The sequence below is a fragment of the Mus caroli genome, chromosome 7 (genome assembly GCF_900094665.2).
Source record: "Mus caroli chromosome 7, CAROLI_EIJ_v1.1, whole genome shotgun sequence".
NCBI lineage: Eukaryota > Metazoa > Chordata > Mammalia > Rodentia > Muridae > Mus > Mus caroli.
Window position 1 is genome coordinate 48,760,555 of NC_034576.1, and position 20,918 is coordinate 48,781,472.

A 20,918-nucleotide genomic window follows, 5' to 3' on the forward strand; every position below is an offset into this window, starting at 1 on the left:
CACTTTGTAGACCAGGCTGGCCTCGAACTCAGAAATCCGCCTGCCTCTGCCTCCCGAGTGCTGGGATTAAAGGCGTGTGCCACCACGCCAGGCTCTCTTTGGGTGCTCTTAATGGCTGAGTCATCGCTCCATCCCCAGTGATTTTCAAACATTTTAAAGACATGAAACATTTCTTCCATGAATTTATGCCTGGAATTCCAACATAAAACTACATTGAAGTTGGGAGTTCGTGGCATGTGCCTTTTTTTTTTTTTGGGGGGGGGGGGGTTCCGAGACAGGGTTTCTCCGTGTAGCCCTGGCTGTCCTGGAACTCACTCTGTAGACCAGGCTGACCTCGAACTCAGAAATCCGCCTGCCTCTGCCTCCCAAGCGCTGGGATTAAAGGCGTGCACCACCACCGCCCGGCCCCTTTAAGATTCTTAAAAACCAAAACTAGAGTATTCACATGAAGAGATAAATTCAAGGCAGAAATAACCTCTAGTGACAGCCCAGTGGCTTTTGAAAACAGCTCAGGAAAGTATTTTAACCTATTAGTAGGTTTTGTTTTGAGGGGTGGGGGTCCCCCAGTATAACAAAAACTGGCCTTGAACTCTTGGTAGCACCTGCTTCTGCCTCCGAAGTACTGGGATTACGGGCTTGAGCTGCCACACCCAGCTTAAATCATCTGCCTTCAAAGGGAGAGATCATCTGCTGTATTTACTTGACCAACTGAGCAGTGCAACAGATTCTATTTGAGTCTCATTCTCCAGATGTGAAAAAGCAGTTTAAGAGCTGGACTTGGTGACACACAGCACTTGGGAGGCAGAAGCAAGAGAATTATCTTCTGCTTGAGGGTAGGCTGGTCTATGTAGTAAGTTCCAGGCTAACTAAGGCTACATAGTGAGACCCTATCTCAGGAAAAAAAAAAAAGAGTAATTACACTTGGAAGATTGAAAAAAAAAAAAAAAGATCAGCAAAAGTAGTAAAAGCACTGGGTGTGGTGGTAGGTACCTTTTGATCCCAGCATTTTTCTGGATGCAGTTTTTATCAGTGGATATTTGCTTATTTCTTTTTTTACAGTTTTCCAGATCCTCTGGAACTGGAGTCCCAGCCACTATATGGGTCAAACCCAGAGCCTCCCCAAGATCAGCAAGTGCTCTTAAGTGATAAGCCATCTATGCAGCCTCACTTTGGTCCCTTTTACATACTTTCCAAGGTTTTATTCCCTGTATTGTTGCACTGATAAAACATTTTGGACTCCTTGATAGCAAGTAGCATTCTAGAGCTCTTTTCACTCTTAGTTTTCTTTAAGGTAGGATTTTTGCATGTATCTTAGGCTGCCCTTGAACATGGCACTTCTGCCCTCTGCCTTTGATCTTCTGGGCAGATAGCCATGTTTTATGCCAATAGATGAAGCTCACTCTTTCAAACTTTTCCAGGAGGCAAGCGTGAAAAGGAGCTTATCTTTCTATATACATTGAGAAAGAAGATGGGCAATGCAGATTCAGAGTCAGTAAATAAAGATTTTTTTCCTAACATTTCTTTTTAGGACAGGATCCAACTTGGGGAATCTTTATGTGAAGTGATACTCTAGTCTATGGATGAAAAGCTATTGTATCCTAGAGTTGAGTTGAAGATATATGTGCAAAGGTTTCCTGTATCTTGGTGAGACCAAATTCCTTTAATAAAGATTGCTATATTGTAATGAACACAACACATTGAATCTTGGCCTTTGTGAAGTTTATTGAGAGATAAAATACAATGCATCTGATCCCATTGTTGTCAGTACCATAGATTTTCTGCTAGGATTTCCTGTGTATTAGAATCCTCTGGAAGTCAAAAGAACTATTTAAAGTATGCATATATCCTAAACACCAAATTAGGCTGCTGGTTCCAAGAAACATGTAACAGTGGTGTTAAATGTTGCGTTCTGAACAGTTCCTATTCCAAGGATGTCCTAAGTGCTAAGCCTTCACTCTTAGACTCCATCTCTAAGAAAAACACAGTACTGTGAACCCAAACTGCATCTGCTATACAGAGCTTAAATACCTCTAGTATGACCCTGAGACTTTAAAACAAATAGTAGTTTGTTTGTGGTGCAATTTTGAAGTATGATGCTTATAGTTTTAAAAGGGGGGAAAGGATTTGTCTTTGTAAAGTTTTTAGTCATGCCTTTATATGATTAAATATTAAGAGATACGTAGCACATAACATGTTCACATAGTTTCCTGAAAAGCAGTACATTTTTAGTTTTGTAAACTTTATTATTATTAAATTTTTTCTTTTTATTAAAAACAGATTTTTTTCCCCCCACACATAATATATTCTTGCAGGGTTTCCCTCCCTCTGGTCCTTCCAGTTCTTATCAAGATCTACTCCCTTTCTGTCTCTCTTAGAAAACAAACAGGCTTCTAAGGGATAATAGTAAAATAAAATATAATAAGATAAAGCTGACAAATCGAACAAACCAAACCGAGGAAAAGAGCCCAAGAAGCAAAGACCCACACGTCCACACACTCGGGAATTCCAAAAAACACCAAACTGGAAGGCATAATATATTCAGAGGACCTGGTGCATGTATCAAGTCTTGAGAACAAAGACATTCACATGCAGCTTCAGGCAAGGTTATAACAAGGAATGCATTCATGCCTTTCTAAGGGATCTTACTGTTTAAAAGTCTTGTGACAGATAATTTCATAAAATATTGCATCTTTTCATTGACCAGATGGAATTTAAAGTAGCCTACAGTAATATTTTAAATAAAAGAAACACTATAGCTCTTACAGAGTTCTACTGGGGAGAACCCACGGAGACCCCTCCGAGGAATCTGAAAACCACAGAAACCATTGTAATGTGGCCCTAACGTGTCTGCTAGCGCTCCCAAATTCATTCTCTTTACAGTTAACAAAGATGCTACAGATGACCAGAGAAACTGGCAAGCAAATGATTTGAGACAATTGACAGCTGTACCCACTGTTCAATAATTTGATTTTTTTTTCTCTTTTAAATTTATAATGGAGGAGAGGGAGGACTAACCCAGGACCTGGAGAAGGCTGGGCCAGTCAGTATTCAGCCTCTAAGCTGCATCTCAGTCCTGCCCTAAATACATTTTGTTGAAATGTTTCTGTGTTATGTAAGAAGGTCCTGGTTAAGTACTAAAAGTCAGTTGTGTGGTGTAGTGAGCTCTTCACTTTCCAGGTTGTCTGCACCCATTTGCCTCTTCACCTTTCCCACTCACAGATACTTCTGTGAGTTTCCTAGCCCAGTTCATTGGAAGCTTGTGCTGTAGGATGTCTTTGGGCTGAGAGGGAGGCAGTGTGCAGCACACTGTTAATCTCAGCATTCTGGAGAGAGAGGCAGGCAGATCTCTGAGAGAGCTCTTCATTGTGATTTCAAGACAGCCAGGACCACACAGAGAAGCCCTGTAACCCAGTCTCATGGGGGCAGGGGAGTATTTAACAGTTCCATAAGTATTATAAAGCTAATATTTATAAATTAAAATTTAAATTTTACTCTTGCAGATTTACAAGTAACTAATGCTGTTTTTGTTTTGTTTTTAAAGATTTATTTATGTAATGTATGTAAGTACACTGTAGCTGTCTTCAGACACACCAGGAGAGGGCATCAGATCCCATTACAGATGGTTGCGAGCCACCATGTGGTTGCTGGGAATTGAACTCAGGATCTCTGGAAGAGCAGTCGGTGCTCTTAACTGCTGAGCTATCTCTCCAGCCCCTTTAGTTCTTATCCAAATGTTATTCTACATTTGGTTTTATAGAGAATCAGCTGTTGGGAAGGAATTTTTCTTTTTCTTTTTTTTTTTTAATCCCTTTGAGCCAATGTTTCTCTATATGTAACCCTAGCTGTCATGAAACTCACTAAATAGAACAGACTGACTAGGAACTTGCAGCCATAGTTTTGCCTCCACCTCTTATATGCTGGCCATTTTATTCAGTCTGCAGATGCACACAAAACAACAGCTTACTTGGGAAGTCATAGGACGTGTCAGAAACAGTTCTCTGTTGTCATCTTATGGGACCCAAGGATTAAATTGAGGTCATTAGGTCACTCAGTGCAAAAATACATATTTGTTGTAGGTAATCAGGGAAGAAAACAATCAACTTGTTGCCTGTCCTTCTAGTCATACATGCAGAACATACATGTCATATGTAGTTAACTCCGATGTCAATCCGGACAGAAACCTGGTTCTACTTATTGGATGCTTTATAAAAACATAAAACCTGTAATGTCCTTCTGTATTACCTGCCATTGCTTCCTCCTCAAGATATCTTCCCCCTCTTTCTTTGTCTGAAACAGGGTCTTACACTGGCTTTGACCTCTGATCCTCCTGCCTTGCCCTCCTAAGTACTATGATTACAGACATTACATAGCACACCATTTGGATTCCTTTACTAAAAGTGGGGCAATACAGATCAGGAAACCATTGCTTGAGAAGAGAACGAATTGACTAAAAATAAGTCATTGGCATTCATAGGCAGTAGGAATGTTCCAGAAATGTTCCATGTGTTTGGGGCATTTGTTTGGGTTATGGTGTGTGTGCATACACTGTCTGTTTTTAAAATAGTATGCTTTTTGTTGGTTTGTTTTTTGTTGTTGTTGGTTTGTTTTGTTTGGTTTTTGGTTTTTCGAGACAGGGTTTCTCTGTATAGTCCTGGCTGTCCTGGAACTCATTTTGTAGACCAGGCTGGCCTCGAACTCAGAAATCCACCTGCCTCTGCCTCCCAAGTGCTGGGATTAAAGGCGTGCACCACCACTGCCCGGCTGGTTTGTTAATTTTATTTATATATATATATTATATGTGTGTGTATGTGTACCACAGGTATGCTATACCTGCAGAAGCAAGAAGAGGGTGTTGGATTCCCTCAAACTTGAGTTACAAATGGTTGTGAACTACCATGTAGGTCCTAGAAATAGAGCTTGGGTCCTCAGAAACAGCAGCATGTGCTCTTAACTACTAAGCCATCTCTCCAGCCCCTGCACGTGTATTTTGTTTGTTTGTTTGTTTGTTTGTTTCAGCTCACATTGATGTGGTTGATTTCTTTTTCTTCCCCTATCCCCACCCCCACCCCCATTAGCACCTTATAGCCATCATGGCGACTTCATCAGAAGAAGTGTTGCTGATTGTGAAGAAGGTTCGTCAGAAAAAGCAGGATGGAGCACTGTACCTCATGGCAGAGAGAATTGCTTGGGCACCTGAAGGCAAAGACAGATTTACAATCAGCCATATGTATGCAGATATTAAATGTGAGTCATACATGCTACATCTAATGTTGGTTTTGTATTTTAATTAGGATAACAGATAGTGGTAGTTATAAAAATAGGATCATCAAATATAACGCGTGTGCTTCAAAAAGTAATGTTCCATTGAGTAGATATAGTCTGGTGTGTAACTGTTCTCTCTTGAAGGACAATTAGGAGATTTAGAATTTGTTACTGCAAATAGTTTCACATAAAACTGTATGCTAATACCTTCTTGAGGTTTTGTAAGTTGATTGATAGATAATGCCAGATTGTCCCTTCAACAAAATTTTGCATTTAGGCAAGTAATCAAGTCTTTTGTTATATGGTCATTATCTTTATGGTCATTATCTTTTATAAATAAAAAAAAAATAAATAAATTTAATTAATTAAAAAAAAAAGACTCAACTTCATAATAAAGGTAGATGGGAGAAATACAGAGCTCTTGAGGTCACAATAGGGAGTATTGGAGATCAGACCCAAGGACTCGTGCAGGAGCCCAAAACAGCAAGGATGAGGTAGAGATTGTACCCTGGAACATGTTTCGTGGGAATTCAGAAAAGTACAGGTGTCTTTAAACATCTGAGTATAACTTCTCTCTAAGTAATGTACATGCCTTTAATCTCAGCACATGAGAGGCTAAGAAAGGAGAATGAAAAGTTCTAGGTCCTGGCCAGCTTGGCTACATAGTGAGACCCTGTCTCAAAACAAAGCCTGGGAAAAGTGATTGCTTTGGAGGGACAGAACAAAGCAACATAAAGGCTGGTGGTTTAAATACATGTATTGTTACTAAAACATTTCGTCTAAACGAGTGGTTTGGAAGCATCATCCTTAAGGACAAAATACCTGTTTAAGGTTTATAAAATCTATCTAGACAAGTTGGGTAAGGTGGCAGGTTTCTGTAATCCCAACACTTGCTAGACAGAGCCAGTATGGTCATCAGAAATCTGTTTATGTTACAGTAAGAGCTCTTTACCACATGCCATATTTAGTGAGTTGCCTATTGGAACACAGCCCTCCATCTCTGTTTCTTAGGGGAGAAAGGAAAAGCACTGTTGCCTTGATAGCCATTTGCAAACTATATAGATTCCGGGATTGGAGCACTGACTCAGATGTTAAAAGAAATGTTCATGCCGTCTCCCATTTGTAACTCCAGTTTGAAGAGGGGGGAATCCAACTCCCTCTTCTGGCTTCCTTGGGCACCAGGCTGTGCATATGATGCACATACATACGTGGAGGCAAAATGCATAAGAAAAAGAGAACACAAGTTCTGCTATGAGTGTGTATTTTAGCACTCTCAGTCTTCATGTGGTGATGGTGGTAGTGGTGGTTGTGATGATGATAAATCTTCAGGGACTAGGAATATAACTCAGTAGGTAGGGAACTTGTGTAGCATGAACACAGTCCTGAGTTTGGTCCCTAACACTACATAAACTCAGTATGGTGGCACATCCTGTAATCCTAGTGCTTAGTAGGGAGAGGAAAGAAGATCAAAAGATCAAGGTCATCTTTAGCTACAAATAGAATTTGAGAGCATCCTGGACTATAGGAGGCTCTGCCTCCAAAGAAAAAAGCCCACAATTTGTGGGCTCTGGCCTCTTCTGGAATATACAATAGGTTTGTATCAAATACTTTCAATATCTGTATCCTTGGAGTTTGCTTAGACACAGGTAAGTTTTTTTTTTTTTTAACATTGCTGAGGATTGGACATAGGGTCCTCATAGGAGGTGAACAGAGTTCCATGCATGAATCGCTACCACCTCCCAGGCTGTTTCTTATTCATTCCCTTTAAGTTTTGTTTTGTTAATACAAGTCTTTGACGGTGCCATACATGTATATGATGTGCTCTGATTATTTTCACTTTGATTCTCACTTACTTTTGTGGCAGTGTCTCCAGTATTCCAGGCTAGGCTTAAGCTTGTTGTTATAGCCTAGGATGTCCTTGAAATTCTTATTGTCCTGCCTCCAGCTCCCAAGTGCTAGGATTACATTGTGATTGTCCTCATCTACTTAGCTTCATGCTTCTTTTAGGCCAGAAAATCAGTCCAGAGGGAAAAGCTAAAATACAACTTCAGCTGGTTCTGCATGCAGGGGACACAACAAACTTCCATTTTTCCAACGAAAGCACGGCAGTGAAAGAGCGGGATGCAGTGAAGGACCTCCTTCAGCAGCTGCTGCCCAAGTTCAAGCGGAAAGCTAATAAAGAACTGGAGGAGAAGAACAGGTGAGAGTGGGGATCTGCTTCCTCCATGTCCTCGTGGGCTTGGCGAGTCTCCTGTAGGAAGTGGGATCTGTGCTGTCATTGCCTCGGATTCTCACTGGGACGGACCACTTGTTCACTGTATGACTTTAGGCAACAGGACCGTGCAGCCCCAAAAGTTACTGAAACAGACCTGATACCACAAAACACTATGGTTCTTTGCTTTCTTTCCTTTCTTTCTCCAGGTTTTGAATTACAGAGAAGATACTAAATTATTAGAAGAATGTTTGTGAATAAGAAACCAAGAATCAGTATTGTAGGGTTTCAGACTTTTGAGTCCCACCTCTGCTTTGCAGAGGGGCTTTCTCCCTGCGTGTGCTGTTCTGTTTCCTTACTCCCAATAAAAGCCTTTCTTCAATGGTTTTTCGAGACAGGGTTTCTCTGTGTAGCCCTGGCTGTCCTGGAACTCACTTTGTAGACCAGGCTGACCTCGAACTCAGAAATCCGCCTGCCTCTGCCTCCCGAGCGCTGGGAATAAAGGTGTGCATCACCACGCCCGGCCTAATAATAATAATTTTTAAAAGGAATCCACACTGTGAAAGATTGACATAGAGAAGCAATGAAGATACCTAATAAGAGATTATTTCATTAATAATACCTGTTTTGAGTTATTGTTACTTACAGTTCCTTGTGCTTGTCAAAATGATGGATGAATACTGCCAGCCTTTTCTATTCACCTTTATGCAGTGAAGAATATAGTACTGTTTAGATACAAAGTAGACTTTGTATTGCAAAGATGGATAAGATCGGTTCTTTGTCTTAGAAAATTTAGTCTACTTTTCCAGAGTTCCTTTGTCTGTACTTGCATTTGTAACTCTAAAAATGATTTAATGAAGTGACTTCTCCAGCTCAGCCATCACAGAGTGAAGGTAGATGTGCGGACTATCTCAGAAGATTAACTACATTTACTATATCTCTCACCAGAATGCTCCAAGAAGATCCCGTTTTATTCCAACTCTATAAAGACCTTGTTGTGAGCCAAGTGATCAGTGCTGAGGAATTCTGGGCCAATCGTCTAAATGTGAATGCAACAGATAGCTCTACATCCAGTCATAAGCAGGATGTTGGTATTTCTGCAGCATTTCTGGTATGTGACCTTTCTAAATTTCTGAAGGGAAAGATATGAAAACTCCAGTATTTTTATAACGGGGCCATTTAGGGATTAGGGGACCCTATTAGGAAGAGGCTGGAGGATCAGTGATTCAAGCCCAATCTCAATATTTTAGTTATTTTTCTACAGCTCAGTGATTCAAGCCCAATCTCAATATTTTAGTTATTTTTCTACAGCTATGATAAAACATCCTGACTGGGGCAACTTAATAAGAATTAAATTGAGCTTATAGTTCTAGAGGGTTATAGACAGTGGTGGCAGAGCAAAAGTGAGGCAGCAGGCTACTAGAGCAACAACTGAAAGCTGACATCTGAGGGATTACTATGAGCCTTTTGAAAGCTCAGAGCACAACCTCAGGGACATACTTGGTCCAGCAAAGCCATACCTCTTAGTCCTCCCCAAACAGCCACTACTTGGGAACCAAATACTCAAATGCCTGAAACTTGTGGTGCACATCTCATTCAGACCACCACAGTCGGCTACGTGAGAACATATCTCAAAAGAAAAAAGCCTCTGGGTTTGGTGTGTGTGTGTGTGTAAACATACGGTAAACATATGGGAATCAGAGGATAACTTGAGGTGTTTGTCCTTGGCTTCTGCTTTGTTGAAGTCAAGTGTCCTTGGGTTTGGGGTTTCACGTTTTCTGCCCCATGTGCCAGGCCCGTACTCTTTGAATGTCCATTCTATCTCCACCTCCCATTTGTGTATGGCTGTACTGTGTTTACACATACATGTGTTACAGCATCCAGCTTGTTTAAGTAGGTTCTGGGCATTGATACTCAAATCTTCCCGTGCTTTACCCACTCTCAGGCCAGAATGATTTCTCTTGAAAGTTTTGGCATTTTCTTTGAAAGACATTAATGAAACTTGTTGTCACCAAGCATGGTGGCACGGACCTTTTAATCCTAGCACACGGGAGCCAGAATCAGGTGGATGCCTGAGTTCAAGGAAGCTTGGTCTATATTTAAGTTCCAAGACTTGTGCATAGTGAAATCTTGTCTGGAAAAGAAATTTTGGTGTCAATGGTAGTCATGATCTTTTTTAATACAGAACATGTTTTTTTACATTGAGATAGGCTCATGCTGTATAGTCCTAGCTGGCTTCCCACTAGAGACAATCTTCCTGCCTCTGCTTCCAAGAAAAGACAGTAACTCTGGTGCTTTTGTAAAGTGATGACTGTGTTTTACTCATAATTAGCAAATGAAACTTTTATTTTTTTAGGAAAAGAATGAGAACAGTATTTGCTCATTCAACAAAAGTTTGAATGGGTGGCTAGGAATGGTAGTGTGTGTCCATAATCCCTGTATTTGGGAGGCAGAGCAGGAGGGTCTTGAGTTTAAGGTCATCCTGGGCTACATAAACTTCCAGCCTAACCTAGCTATACAGAATCCCTGTCTCAGCAGACAAACTGAAAACTATGAGTACCAGTTACATAAATTCGGTACATTTCTGGGTGATTAATAAATAGGCAAATTCATAAAGCCTTTCCTCAGAAAATGAGTTAGCTAATAATATGCATTTAACTATGTCAAGATTCACAGAGGTTTTGGCAACCGTATAACAGAGTTCTGCTTTAAAGCTGGGGTAGATCTGATGTTGGCCGCTCTTGAACATGTCTATTTGGTCACTTCAGGCTTCCAAAGATGCAGACTTAGAAGTCTCCTGGACCGTGATAAACAAGTTTCCTTATGCCCTGTCTCAGTATTTGGTTACTGAGGGGCCTCCGATCTCTGCAGTTTGCTCAGAAAGTCTGTTGCACCTCTGTATTATCCATCAGGAACTTAGACATACTCTCAAATGGCTGACAGATAGAAGTGCATATGTGTGTGGTCTTTGTTTTAGGCTGATGTCCGGCCCCAAACGGATGGCTGTAATGGTCTGAGATATAATTTAACTTCTGATATCATTGAATCTATATTTAGGACCTATCCAGCAGGTAAGAAAATTCAATTACTGGTTTTTAACTTTAGAGATTAAAGGAATTGTTTAATGAGTCTTATGTATTTATTATCAATGGAAAGTTTCTTTTAGTCCTGATTAAATACAATAGAATATGTAAAAAATATTTTTCCCAGTTCCAGATACGGATTCAGTAAATGCTGTAGAGTCATTAGTTCATTTTATTAGGAAATGAAATTTACTTTATAGGAAAAGAATGAGAAAAGTAAATACTCATTCAACAAAAATTTGAGTAGGAGGCCAGGAATGTCAGTATGCATGCGTCTGTAATCCTTGTATTTGGGGGACAGAGCAGGAAGATCTTCAGCGTGCTTTTTTCACATGCGTGTGATAATTGTCATTCTAATGAAATAACTGCTACAAATCTCCGTAAGTGACCGGTTCTGCCCTACTCCCATTTTATCCCTCAGAGGTGACCTTCCCAACCCATCTCTGAGCCAAGCCCTGATGGTTTATAATATGTAGCCAAGAGTGAGAGCTACTGTTTAGTTACTCTTCTCACTAAACAGTGCTCCTTAGGCCAGATTGTCCAACAATGGTTGCTTTGTTCCATTATAAGAGTGGTTCTCAACATTCCTACACTTCCTTGTGTTGTGACCCCCAACCATAAAATCTTTTCACTGCTACTTCATAACTGCCACTTTGCTATTATGAATCATACTATATCGGATATGCAGGATATTTGATATGAGACTCCCCCAAAGGGGTTGTGCCCCACAGTTTGAGAGCTGTTGTTCTAGAATATCTTCACAGTCTGTAGTGTTTGGTATTGTAAGCCTTTTGCCATATACATTTAATCATCATAAATATTTTGTGAAGTAAGTACTGTCAATATTTTTTTAAATAAGGAAACAAGGTACAAAGAAAATAATCTGCTTCCAGGATTACAGTAAATGGCAAACCTAATGTTTCTGACCTCTGACCACTAACCGGGGCCTCTGGAGAATGGAGGGGTGGAGTTATGGGTACTAAAAGTCTTAGTCTCCCTCTACCTAACGCTGCCTTGTAGCATAAGGTTTGATTTCCGGGGTTGCTTTTTTTTTTAAATCTTTGCAGTATGTAATAATGTCCATAGTTTGTGAGGAGTCATAAATGGTACCTCACCTAAATCTATTAACTTTTATTTTGTATTTATAATTCTATAGTGCATAAGGTAAGACTGTCACGAGAGCCTTTAGTTATTATCCAGTTACTAAGAACTAGAAGGTTCTTAAGAACTAGGAACTCACTGTATAAGCTATCTATCTTATGTGGACTTTTCCTCCCACAGTAAAAATGAAATATGCAGAGACTGTACCACACAACATGACAGAAAAGGAGTTCTGGACACGCTTTTTCCAGTCCCATTATTTTCACAGGGACCGACTAAATACAGGATCGAAGGACCTCTTTGCAGAATGTGCCAAAATAGATGAGAAGGGTAAGTGGTGTCCTGACACCTTGCCATTCTTTACTGTTGAAGCTATTTATAGAGTTTTAAAATATAGCTTAGAAAGATGAGTTTTAAACCTATGATTTCATTAATTTTTCTAGGATTAAAAACAATGGTTTCATTAGGAGTGAAAAACCCAATGCTAGATTTGACATCGTTGGAAGATAAGCCATTAGACGAGGTAAGAATTAATAAAGGGACATAATGACAAGATGATCTTTTCCTGGTTTCCAGTGTTGTTTATGTATATGCCCTAAATTAGATGCTCCACTTGTAATATCTGAAAATAAGCAGAATGCTGTTATATTCTCAGAAGTGCTTTTTAGTATGCAATAGGCCCTGGGTTTGATTCCTATTTTGGTACCTCTGTTTGTCTTAGGATACCAGTAAGTTAGCTCAGTGGAAGTGGTAGGAATGAACCACCTCCCAAACATCCTGTAACCTCCACATGAGCACCCATGCTTACACATGTGCATCATACATACACGTATCATAAATACATCATAAATAAGTTAACATTGCCTTAGAGAACTAAGTTCTCTGAGAATTGCTTAATGTTTTTAAGAGAATTTTTAAGCTTTCCCTTGAACAGGACTGGACTCACCTCTTTCTAGTAAAATTTTAATCTAAAGAAATGAGGGTGAATATTAATAAGCAAGCATATATTTGTTGATTATCTGCCAGCCTTTACCTGTTTTAATCCTTCCAGGTTATGATTCTAGGCCTCCAACTCATCTCTTTGGATATTAATTAAGTCATGATTATCCCATATAGTCTTCATCTAACTTCAAAGGTCCTAAATCAGTTATCAACTATATGATTGTTATTTACTAATTAGGTAGTTCCTTTTTTTTTTTTTTTAATTTTCTTTTTAGTTTGCCTGCCTGTTTATCTGAATGTGTGCCATGTGCACCCAGGTGCCCATGAATGTCAAAAGAGGGCATCAGATCCCCTGGAGCTGGAGGTACGGACAGTTAGGAGTTGCCATCTGGGCGCTGGGAACAGCCTGCTCGCTTTGCAAGTGCTCTTACTGCCAAGCAGTCTGGCCAGTACCTCTGCTCAGCTAGTTCACATGCAGAATGAAGCCAACCTTTATGATCCTCATAAGCCTGTTTGCAGCTCTTCCGTATTTTATTTAAGAAGCATTTTAACATTTGCTGGGGTAATGACTTTGAGCCACCTCCCCTCCAGTAATGCTAATCATGTTCCCTCATAGCTCCTTTGTTAACTAACCTTGATGAACTGGCTTACAAGGAAAGGCAGCCTCATGGCACCCACACTTTGTTGAGAGCAGATTGGCACTTGTCAAATGAAAAGACTGGTGCCTTTTTTTTTCCCTGGGGGTAAAATTGTGAAGATAACAGAGAGGGTGGTGTGGATTTCTGCTGGGTTAGCTATAGTTATACCTTAAAATTGATTGCCTGCCTAGACTAACAATCAGAAAATATAATAAAACCAGAAGTTAAGTCTCCGTGTTTTGTTTGTTCATTGTGTGTGTGTATACACGTATGTTCAGAGGCAGGGCCACCGTCGGTTATTGATTCTTGGCATAAAAAAAGTGTCACTCAAAAAAGAAATAGCCAGGCGTGGTGGCACATGCCTTTAAGCCCAGTACTTGGGAGGCAGAGACAGGCGGATTTCTGAGTTCGAGGACAGCCAGGGCTATACAGAGAAACCCTGTCTTAGGGAAAAAAAAAGTGGCACTCCTTTCCCCAGGGGCAATTGACTATCAGTGAACATGGGCTCTTTCCCCCTCCATGATGAAATATTGGTGCCCAGTCTCATGTGGGTCTTGTGCAATAACTGAAAAGACTGCAGCAGTGGCCTCATATCCAGAAGATGTCAGCAACGCCTCTCCATCCTCTGACTCTCCCATTCTTTGTGCCTGTTCTTCTACAATGTTCCTTAAGCCTTAGAAGTGTAAAATAAATGCCCTATTTAGGGCCAAGCTCTCTACTGTCCCTTATTTTCAGGACTTTATGACCGCTGTCCTCTACAATAAGAAGCTATACATATGTACATATAACAGTAATTAATGAAAGATGAATGAATTTGGAGGAATGCAAGAAGGGGTATGGGAAATTTTGGAAGATAAAAAGGGAAGACTGTTTATATCATAATCTCAAAAGAAAAACTTTTTTTTTTCCCCAAGATGGGTGTTTCTCTGAATACCTGACCTGAAACTTAGAGATCCACCTGCCTGTGCTGGAGAGATGGCTCAGTGGTTAAGAGCACTGACTGCTCTTCCAGAGGTTCTGAGTTCAAACCCCAGTAACCACATTGTGGCTCACAACCATCTAATGAGATTGGTGTAATCACATACATCAATCAATAAATAAATATTAAAAAAGAAATCTGCCTGCCTCTGCCTCTGCCTCTTGAGTGCTTGGGAATAAAGAAGTGTTCCATCGGGCTGGAGAGATGGCTCAGTGGTTAAGAGCACTAACTGCTTGCTCTTCCAGAGGTCCTGAGTTCAAATCCCAGCAACCACATGGTGGCTCACAACCATCTATAATGAGATCTGACACCCTCTTCTGGGGTGTCTGAAGATAGCTACAGTGTACTGTAAAAAAATTCATACACATAAAAATAAACCTAATTTTAAAAAAAGGAAGTGTTCCATCAAACCTAGCTTTTTAATTTTATATGGGTTGTTTTGTTTTTAGATTTATTATTATATCTAAGTACACTGTAGCTGACTTGACGAACCAGAAGAGGGTGTGAGATCTCATTACGGATGGTTGTGAGCCACCATATGGTTGCTGGGAATTAATTTAGGACCTCTGGAAGAGCAGTCAGTGCTCTTAACCACTGAGGCATCTCTCCAGCCCTATTTTTTACTTTTTTATGAGATACTTAGAAAACAGTTTAACCAGATGTCCATTTAACAGATTGATGGTAGTGGGATTCCTGCTTTGGACCTGTGATCCCTCTAGCTACCAGCTCTTAATCAGGCTAGCTGTATCAAGCATGAGTACTTCCTGTAGACAGATAAGTCCTGAAATCCAATCAGAAAGCAGTTAGTTACCCTCATAATACTGATGCCTGTTACACCAATGGGCACATCTTGCCCGGCTGTGACGTGAGACCAGATCTCATTTGGTAGTCTGCAGAATGGCGAGCAAGCCCTAGGATTTCACCTATTTCCATATCCTAGTATTGGGGTTGCAAGTATGTACTACATATCTAGGCATCCAACCATGTATTTCATTTTGTTTACTAAATTGTTTCTCACAGGGCTATGGCATTTCCTCTGTGCCATCTACTTCCAATTCCAAATCCATAAAGGAGAATAGTAACGCTGCCATCATCAAAAGGTTTAACCACCACAGTGCCATGGTCCTGGCTGCTGGTCTCAGGAAACAGTTAAGTGTACATGTAGAAGCTTTTGCTGACCTTTTCAGAATAACCAAGTGAAGTTCAGCAGTTTTAACATGAGCTTGTTTTTCCATTTGTTTTTCAGACAAGCACAAAATGGACAGAATGGTGAGCCCAGCAGCGTGGATGGAAATTCTGGAGATACAGACTGCTTTCAGCCAGCAGTCAAAAGGGTATGGGCAACAAAGCTAGGCCATTTGGGGATTATGTATCTCTGGGTATAAGGACCTAAATCCTATATATTGTGTTTCCTAGGGGCAGTTTTGGTTTCTTAACGGAGATGACAGAGCTGTTACCCTCATTGTAGAACATTGTGAAACTTATCATAGACTGAAGCGACTAACTTTCCATTGACTTAGTTCTGACCAGTAGTTTATCCAGCTTTTCCCTCCCTTTGTGTACATACACATCAATTTTGTGTGTATGTGTGATTCTGTTTTCTGGGGAAAGTATCTAACAAAGACAGTGGAGAGAAAGTTTTGTGGGGTTTATGTTTTGTTTACAAAGTAAGTTAAATAGCCCTCCCATTAAAGTAATTGCTTGCTCTTTACTTCATTTCTTTTAAGTCTCTTCTCCCCATTTATAGAAAGGATACTTAGATGCCTGTCAGCAGTACATAAGAAAACTTTAAAGTTTATACTCTTCCATTTCTACCTTTAAGGAAAGGAGGGGTGATGTCTATAACATATCCACATAGATGAGGTCTGTGTGGCTAGTGTTACTTTGTAAACAATAGGATACAGCTTAGTGGTAAATAGCTTACTGAAGATTCACAGGGGGCTAGGTTCAGTTCCCAAGCACCAAACAATAAAATGAACCTAATCTTATTTTTTGATAGCTTTATCGGGCTTAAAACACATTTCAGCGTTCTGTATCTTCAGCTTGTTGTAGCAGGATATGTATGGCCCAATTCAAAATAGAGAATATCTACATTACTTCAAAAAGAGCTCACAGCATCAGATATGGTTGTGTATGCCTATAATCCTAGCCTTTAGCAGACAGATAGAAAGATCAAAAGTCTATGTCTCAACCAGGCATGGTGGCGCACGCCTTTAATTCCAGGAGGCAGAGGCAGAGGCAGGCGAATTTCTGAGTTCGAGGCCAGCCTCGTCTACAAAGTGAGTTCCAGGACAGCCAGGGCTATACAGAGAAACCCTGTCTCGAAAAACCAAGTGGGGGTGGAGGGGTCTACGTCTCATAAACTACACATCACTCATGTTTTTTGGGTTTTTTTTTTTAAGTCCAAGTATGGTGGCCCATGCCTTTTATTGTAGCACTCAGAAGGCAGAGGCAGGTGGGTCTCTGAATTCAGAACAAGCCTGGTGTATAGAGGGATCCAGGACAGCCAGGACTACACAGAGAGACTTTGTCTCAATTTTTTTTTCAAATATAATAACTGGTATGACCAAACCAGTACTTACTTCATGTTGGTTATTGGTGAAATACTGGCTTAACCATGGTAGAAGGGCTTTATTTTTCATGCTCTGAAATTTCAGTTAGTTTCTAACAAAAATACCATATCATTAATCGCAGGCAAAGTTACAGGAGTCCATTGAATATGAAGACTTGGGAAACAACAATTCTGTGAAAACGATTGCACTGAATCTCAAGAAGTCAGACAGGTCAGTTTGGCTGATGGAAGTGAAACACTTATGCAACAATCATTGCAGAGTGTACTCTGCAAGTCTAAAGTCAGTTTGTTGCTATAAAAGTGCAATATACAAATTTCTTTAAAAGTTTGCTTTATGGACCACCATCCTGTATCCACACATGCACAAAACTTCAAATATATTTTTGACACTTTGCCATTTTATTATGTAACTGTGTAAAATATTATGAAGATATGTGAACTCAAATTTTCAACTTCATGTGATCTACTGAGTCCTAGTGAGTTATGCCTCTGCAAAATTATTCCCAAATCTCAAAATTTAAACATTGCTCACAAATATGTAAACCTTTATTTCAATTTGCACCATTTTTGAAGAGTTTGTAAAGACAGACCAGTCTCCCATTTTCTCAGTTTTGGTGGATTCTGTTACCTCCAAATCTATTAAAAAATATATGTATATTTAAATAACAAAAAAAAAAGTTTGCTTTATGAACTTGATGTAATTGTATGCGACCGCGACTTAAGTAGAAGTAGTAGTTCAAAGATATCCTCAGCTGTACAGCAAATTGAAGGCTAGCCTAAGCTAATAATAAGACTCATTCAGAACTCAAATTCCAGGGGATCCAGCTCCCTCCTGACACCAGGCACACATGTGGTGCAGATATATATACAGGCAAAACACTAATAAAATCTTTATTTTTTTCAACTTTATACATACCTGGAATACATCTTAAATGATTAAGGTCAAGGAAACTTAATGGTGTATATTTATGTATCACAGCAAGTGTGAAAGTCGGGGTCAGCTTAGGATCAGTTCCCTCCTTCCACTTGGGACCCAACTCGAGTCATCACATTTGGCAACAGGTCCTTTACCCAATGAGCTATCTCACAGGCTCAAATTTTGAATTTTCATGCTGTTTTTTTCTTACTGTCATTTATAGAAATTAAATTACAAGGGCTGGAGAGATGACTCAGTGACAACTCATGTTGCTCTTGCAGAGAACCCTAGTTTGATTTCAAACACCCAAAAATGACTCAAGCACTTGGAATGTCAGTTCCAGGGATCCAACATTTGGGCTCTACAAGCACCTGAACCCACATGCACATACCTGCCCACAACCACATAGTATAGAACTAACAATGAAAATAAAGCTGGGACTGGAGAGATGGCTCAGTGGTTAAGAGCACTGGTTGCTCCTCCAGAGGACCTGGGTTCAATTCCCAGTGCCCAGATGGTGGCTCACAATCATTTGTAACGGGATCCGATGCCCTGTTCTGGTGTGTCTGAGGACAGTGATGGTATACTCATATACATAAAATAAATAGTTCTTTTAAAAAGTAAAACTCAAACGGGAAATTTCTTTTTGCTGTAAGGGAATGTTTTGTTGATGCAAAAATATTTGAAAGGCAGATTTTTTTTTTCTATATATAATTGGCTACTTCTGTGCTGATACCCAGGTATTACCATGGTCCTACTCCAATTCAGTCACTGCAGTATGCAACAAGTCAGGACATTATTAACTCTCTTCAAAGTATTAGACAAGAAATGGAAGCCTATACACCCAGGTTAACTCAGGTAGGTGACTTCTACTGTTTTACGGCCAGAATTCTTGTAGCCACTACCTCAGGTTGTAAGCATAGTCAGTTGAACTGTATGGCTGGATATTTGTTGTGGGGTTTTTTTGTTGTTGTTGTTTATTTGTTTGGTTTTTGTTTTTTTGATTTGGGGGGGGGGTTGGTTTTTTTGAGACAGGGTTTCTCTGTGTAGCTCTGGCTGTCCTGGAACTCACTCTGTAGATCAGGCTGGCCTCAAACTCAGAAATCCACCTGCCTCTACCTCCCAAGCACTAGTGTTAAAAGTGTGCACCACCACTGCCTGGCTCATTTGTTGCTTTTTTATACTAGGTTTTGCAGGGCCATTTTTGGGAAAATGTATCGTGTACTTGGAGCTGTATATAACTAATTGTGTCTGTAAAACTCAGACCCATAGATTAGGAAACTGAGAGCCAGAGCAGTTGCAGAACTGCAAGCATATAGGACAGCTTGGCTCTGTCTACCATGTGGGTCCCAGGGATTGGATTCAGGTTGTCAAGCTTGGCAGCAGTGTCTTTACAAAAGGAAGTATCTTACTTACTGTCCCTGTCTAGTAATGTCAGACTATAGTTAATTAAAGCCTCAGAAGTCAGAATTGTAGCAGGCAGAGAGGTTAGGTGGTTCAGAAACTAACGATGTATGCTGTTCTTGTTTCAAAAGACTCACACTTGGCTCCCAGAACCCACAGTGGGTTTCACAGCCACTTGTAACTCAGCTCCAGGGAACCTGAATTTTTTGTTTGTTTGTTTTTAAGGTTCTGTTATGGGGTCTGCTATATTCCTGGCAGATGGGTTTTCTACACAGACTATTTCTAGCCTCAAGAAATGTTGTTCATTCTGGTTGCTGTGCATAATGTATTTGCATGGGAGTAAAACAACTATTGAGGCAGATGCTGGAAGGGAGGTAAGTCAGTTCTTGACTCCTTTCTTGCAGGTTCTCTCAAGCAGTGCTGCTAGTAGCACCATCACAGCCCTGTCACCTGGAGGAGCTCTTATGCAGGGAGGGACACAGCAAGCCGTAAACCGTACGTGGTGGGCCACCTTCTCTCCCTTTTCCTCTTTGCTTCAGTTAATGCTAAAGAAATGCTAAGGCTGTGCTGACTTGTCCTTTTTAAATTGCTACATTTCTTTATTGGGGGTGAGGAAATTGTCAGAGTGCCATGGCACATGTGGAGGTGGTGGCATATGACTCAGGAAGAATCAGTTCTCTCCTCTCTGTAAGTTGCTGGGCGCAGGTTGCCAGGCCTGGCAGTAAGCATCTGTATCCACTGAGACACCTCACCAGCGCTGTACTAATTTTTCTTTAATGGGTTGGGATATTTTGGTGAAAGTTTGACCTCCTTCAAGCTGTGCATACACTGCTCTGCTGAACTTTACATTCAGCACCTAGAGTGGTCATTTTTAGGACTGGGAGTAGCTGTTGCCTTAGGACTCTGATCTTCTTTTTGCAGAGATGGTGCCCAGCGACATTCAGTCTGAATTGAAACACTTGTATGTGGCTGTGGGGGAGCTTCTGCGGCACTTTTGGTCCTGCTTTCCTGTTAATACACCATTCCTAGAAGAAAAGGTGAGCACTGAGTGTAACTACAACCCGCTGCTGTGCTACTGACTGAGAGGCGGACATGCATTACTGTGCGCCAGCTTAGGATGACTGTTAGCCATCCACACATCACGGAAGCCAGGGTCCCTGTGTCTTTAGGGAGAAGGTATTGGTCATAATTCCCATTTCGTAGATTAGGAAATTGAGCCATGGCAGTTGTCTAACTCTGAGCATACAGTTTAGCCACTCTACCTCTAGATCATAAACAATTGGAAAACAGACTCAACTTGCTGTTTATTTGATACATTTGTTATTGATTAAAATCACAAATAAAAATAAAAAATAGGAGCCTGGAGAGAGCGGTTAAGAGCACCGACTGCTCTTCCGAAGGTCCTGAGTTCAAAAATCCCAGCAACCACATGGTGGCTCACAACCATCTGTAATGAGATCTGATGCCCTCTTCGGGAGTGTCTGAAGACAGTTACAGTGTACTTACATATAATAAATAAATAAAATTTAAAAAAATAAATAAATAAAAAATAAAACCACAAATAAAAACTGACATCAAACAACACTAGATTTTTTTTTCTTTCTGTAGTCCTAGGGTTAACCCCAGAGATACAGACATACCACACAAGTGCTTTACCACTAAATTGCGTCCCAAGCTCTAGCATGAAATGTCTGAAGCTTAAAACTCCTCTTGCCATAGCCGGGTGTGGTGGCGCACGCCTTTAATCCCAGCACTCGGGAGGCAGAGGCAGGCGGATTTCTGAGTTCGAGGCCAGCCTGGTCTACAAAG

The 20,918-nt window shown here is 40.5% G+C and overlaps 1 protein-coding gene across 3 annotated transcripts in view; it reads left to right on the top strand.

Annotated features, from left to right (window-relative positions):
- The window catches only part of Gtf2h1 (general transcription factor IIH subunit 1), a 26,989-nt gene that overhangs the window by 1,712 nt on the left and 4,359 nt on the right, over positions 1-20,918 (top strand). Inside the window, exons 3-15 of one of the 3 annotated variants that reach the window (XM_029479337.1) lie at positions 1,529-1,644; positions 5,076-5,244; positions 7,270-7,462; positions 8,423-8,585; positions 10,452-10,545; positions 11,839-11,988; positions 12,102-12,181; positions 15,238-15,365; positions 15,464-15,551; positions 16,912-17,000; positions 18,446-18,563; positions 19,514-19,604; positions 20,031-20,146. In XM_029479337.1, coding sequence (XP_029335197.1) covers positions 5,091-5,244; positions 7,270-7,462; positions 8,423-8,585; positions 10,452-10,545; positions 11,839-11,988; positions 12,102-12,181; positions 15,238-15,365; positions 15,464-15,551; positions 16,912-17,000; positions 18,446-18,563; positions 19,514-19,604; positions 20,031-20,146 — 1,464 coding nt within the window. In that variant the 5' untranslated portion in view covers positions 1,529-1,644; positions 5,076-5,090. Of the gene's footprint in view, positions 1-1,128; positions 1,645-5,075; positions 5,245-7,269; positions 7,463-8,422; positions 8,586-10,451; positions 10,546-11,838; positions 11,989-12,101; positions 12,182-15,237; positions 15,366-15,463; positions 15,552-16,911; positions 17,001-18,445; positions 18,564-19,513; positions 19,605-20,030; positions 20,147-20,918 lie in introns of those variants that run through there. The other 2 variants (XM_021166119.2, XM_021166118.2) reach the window with 2 other exon arrangements.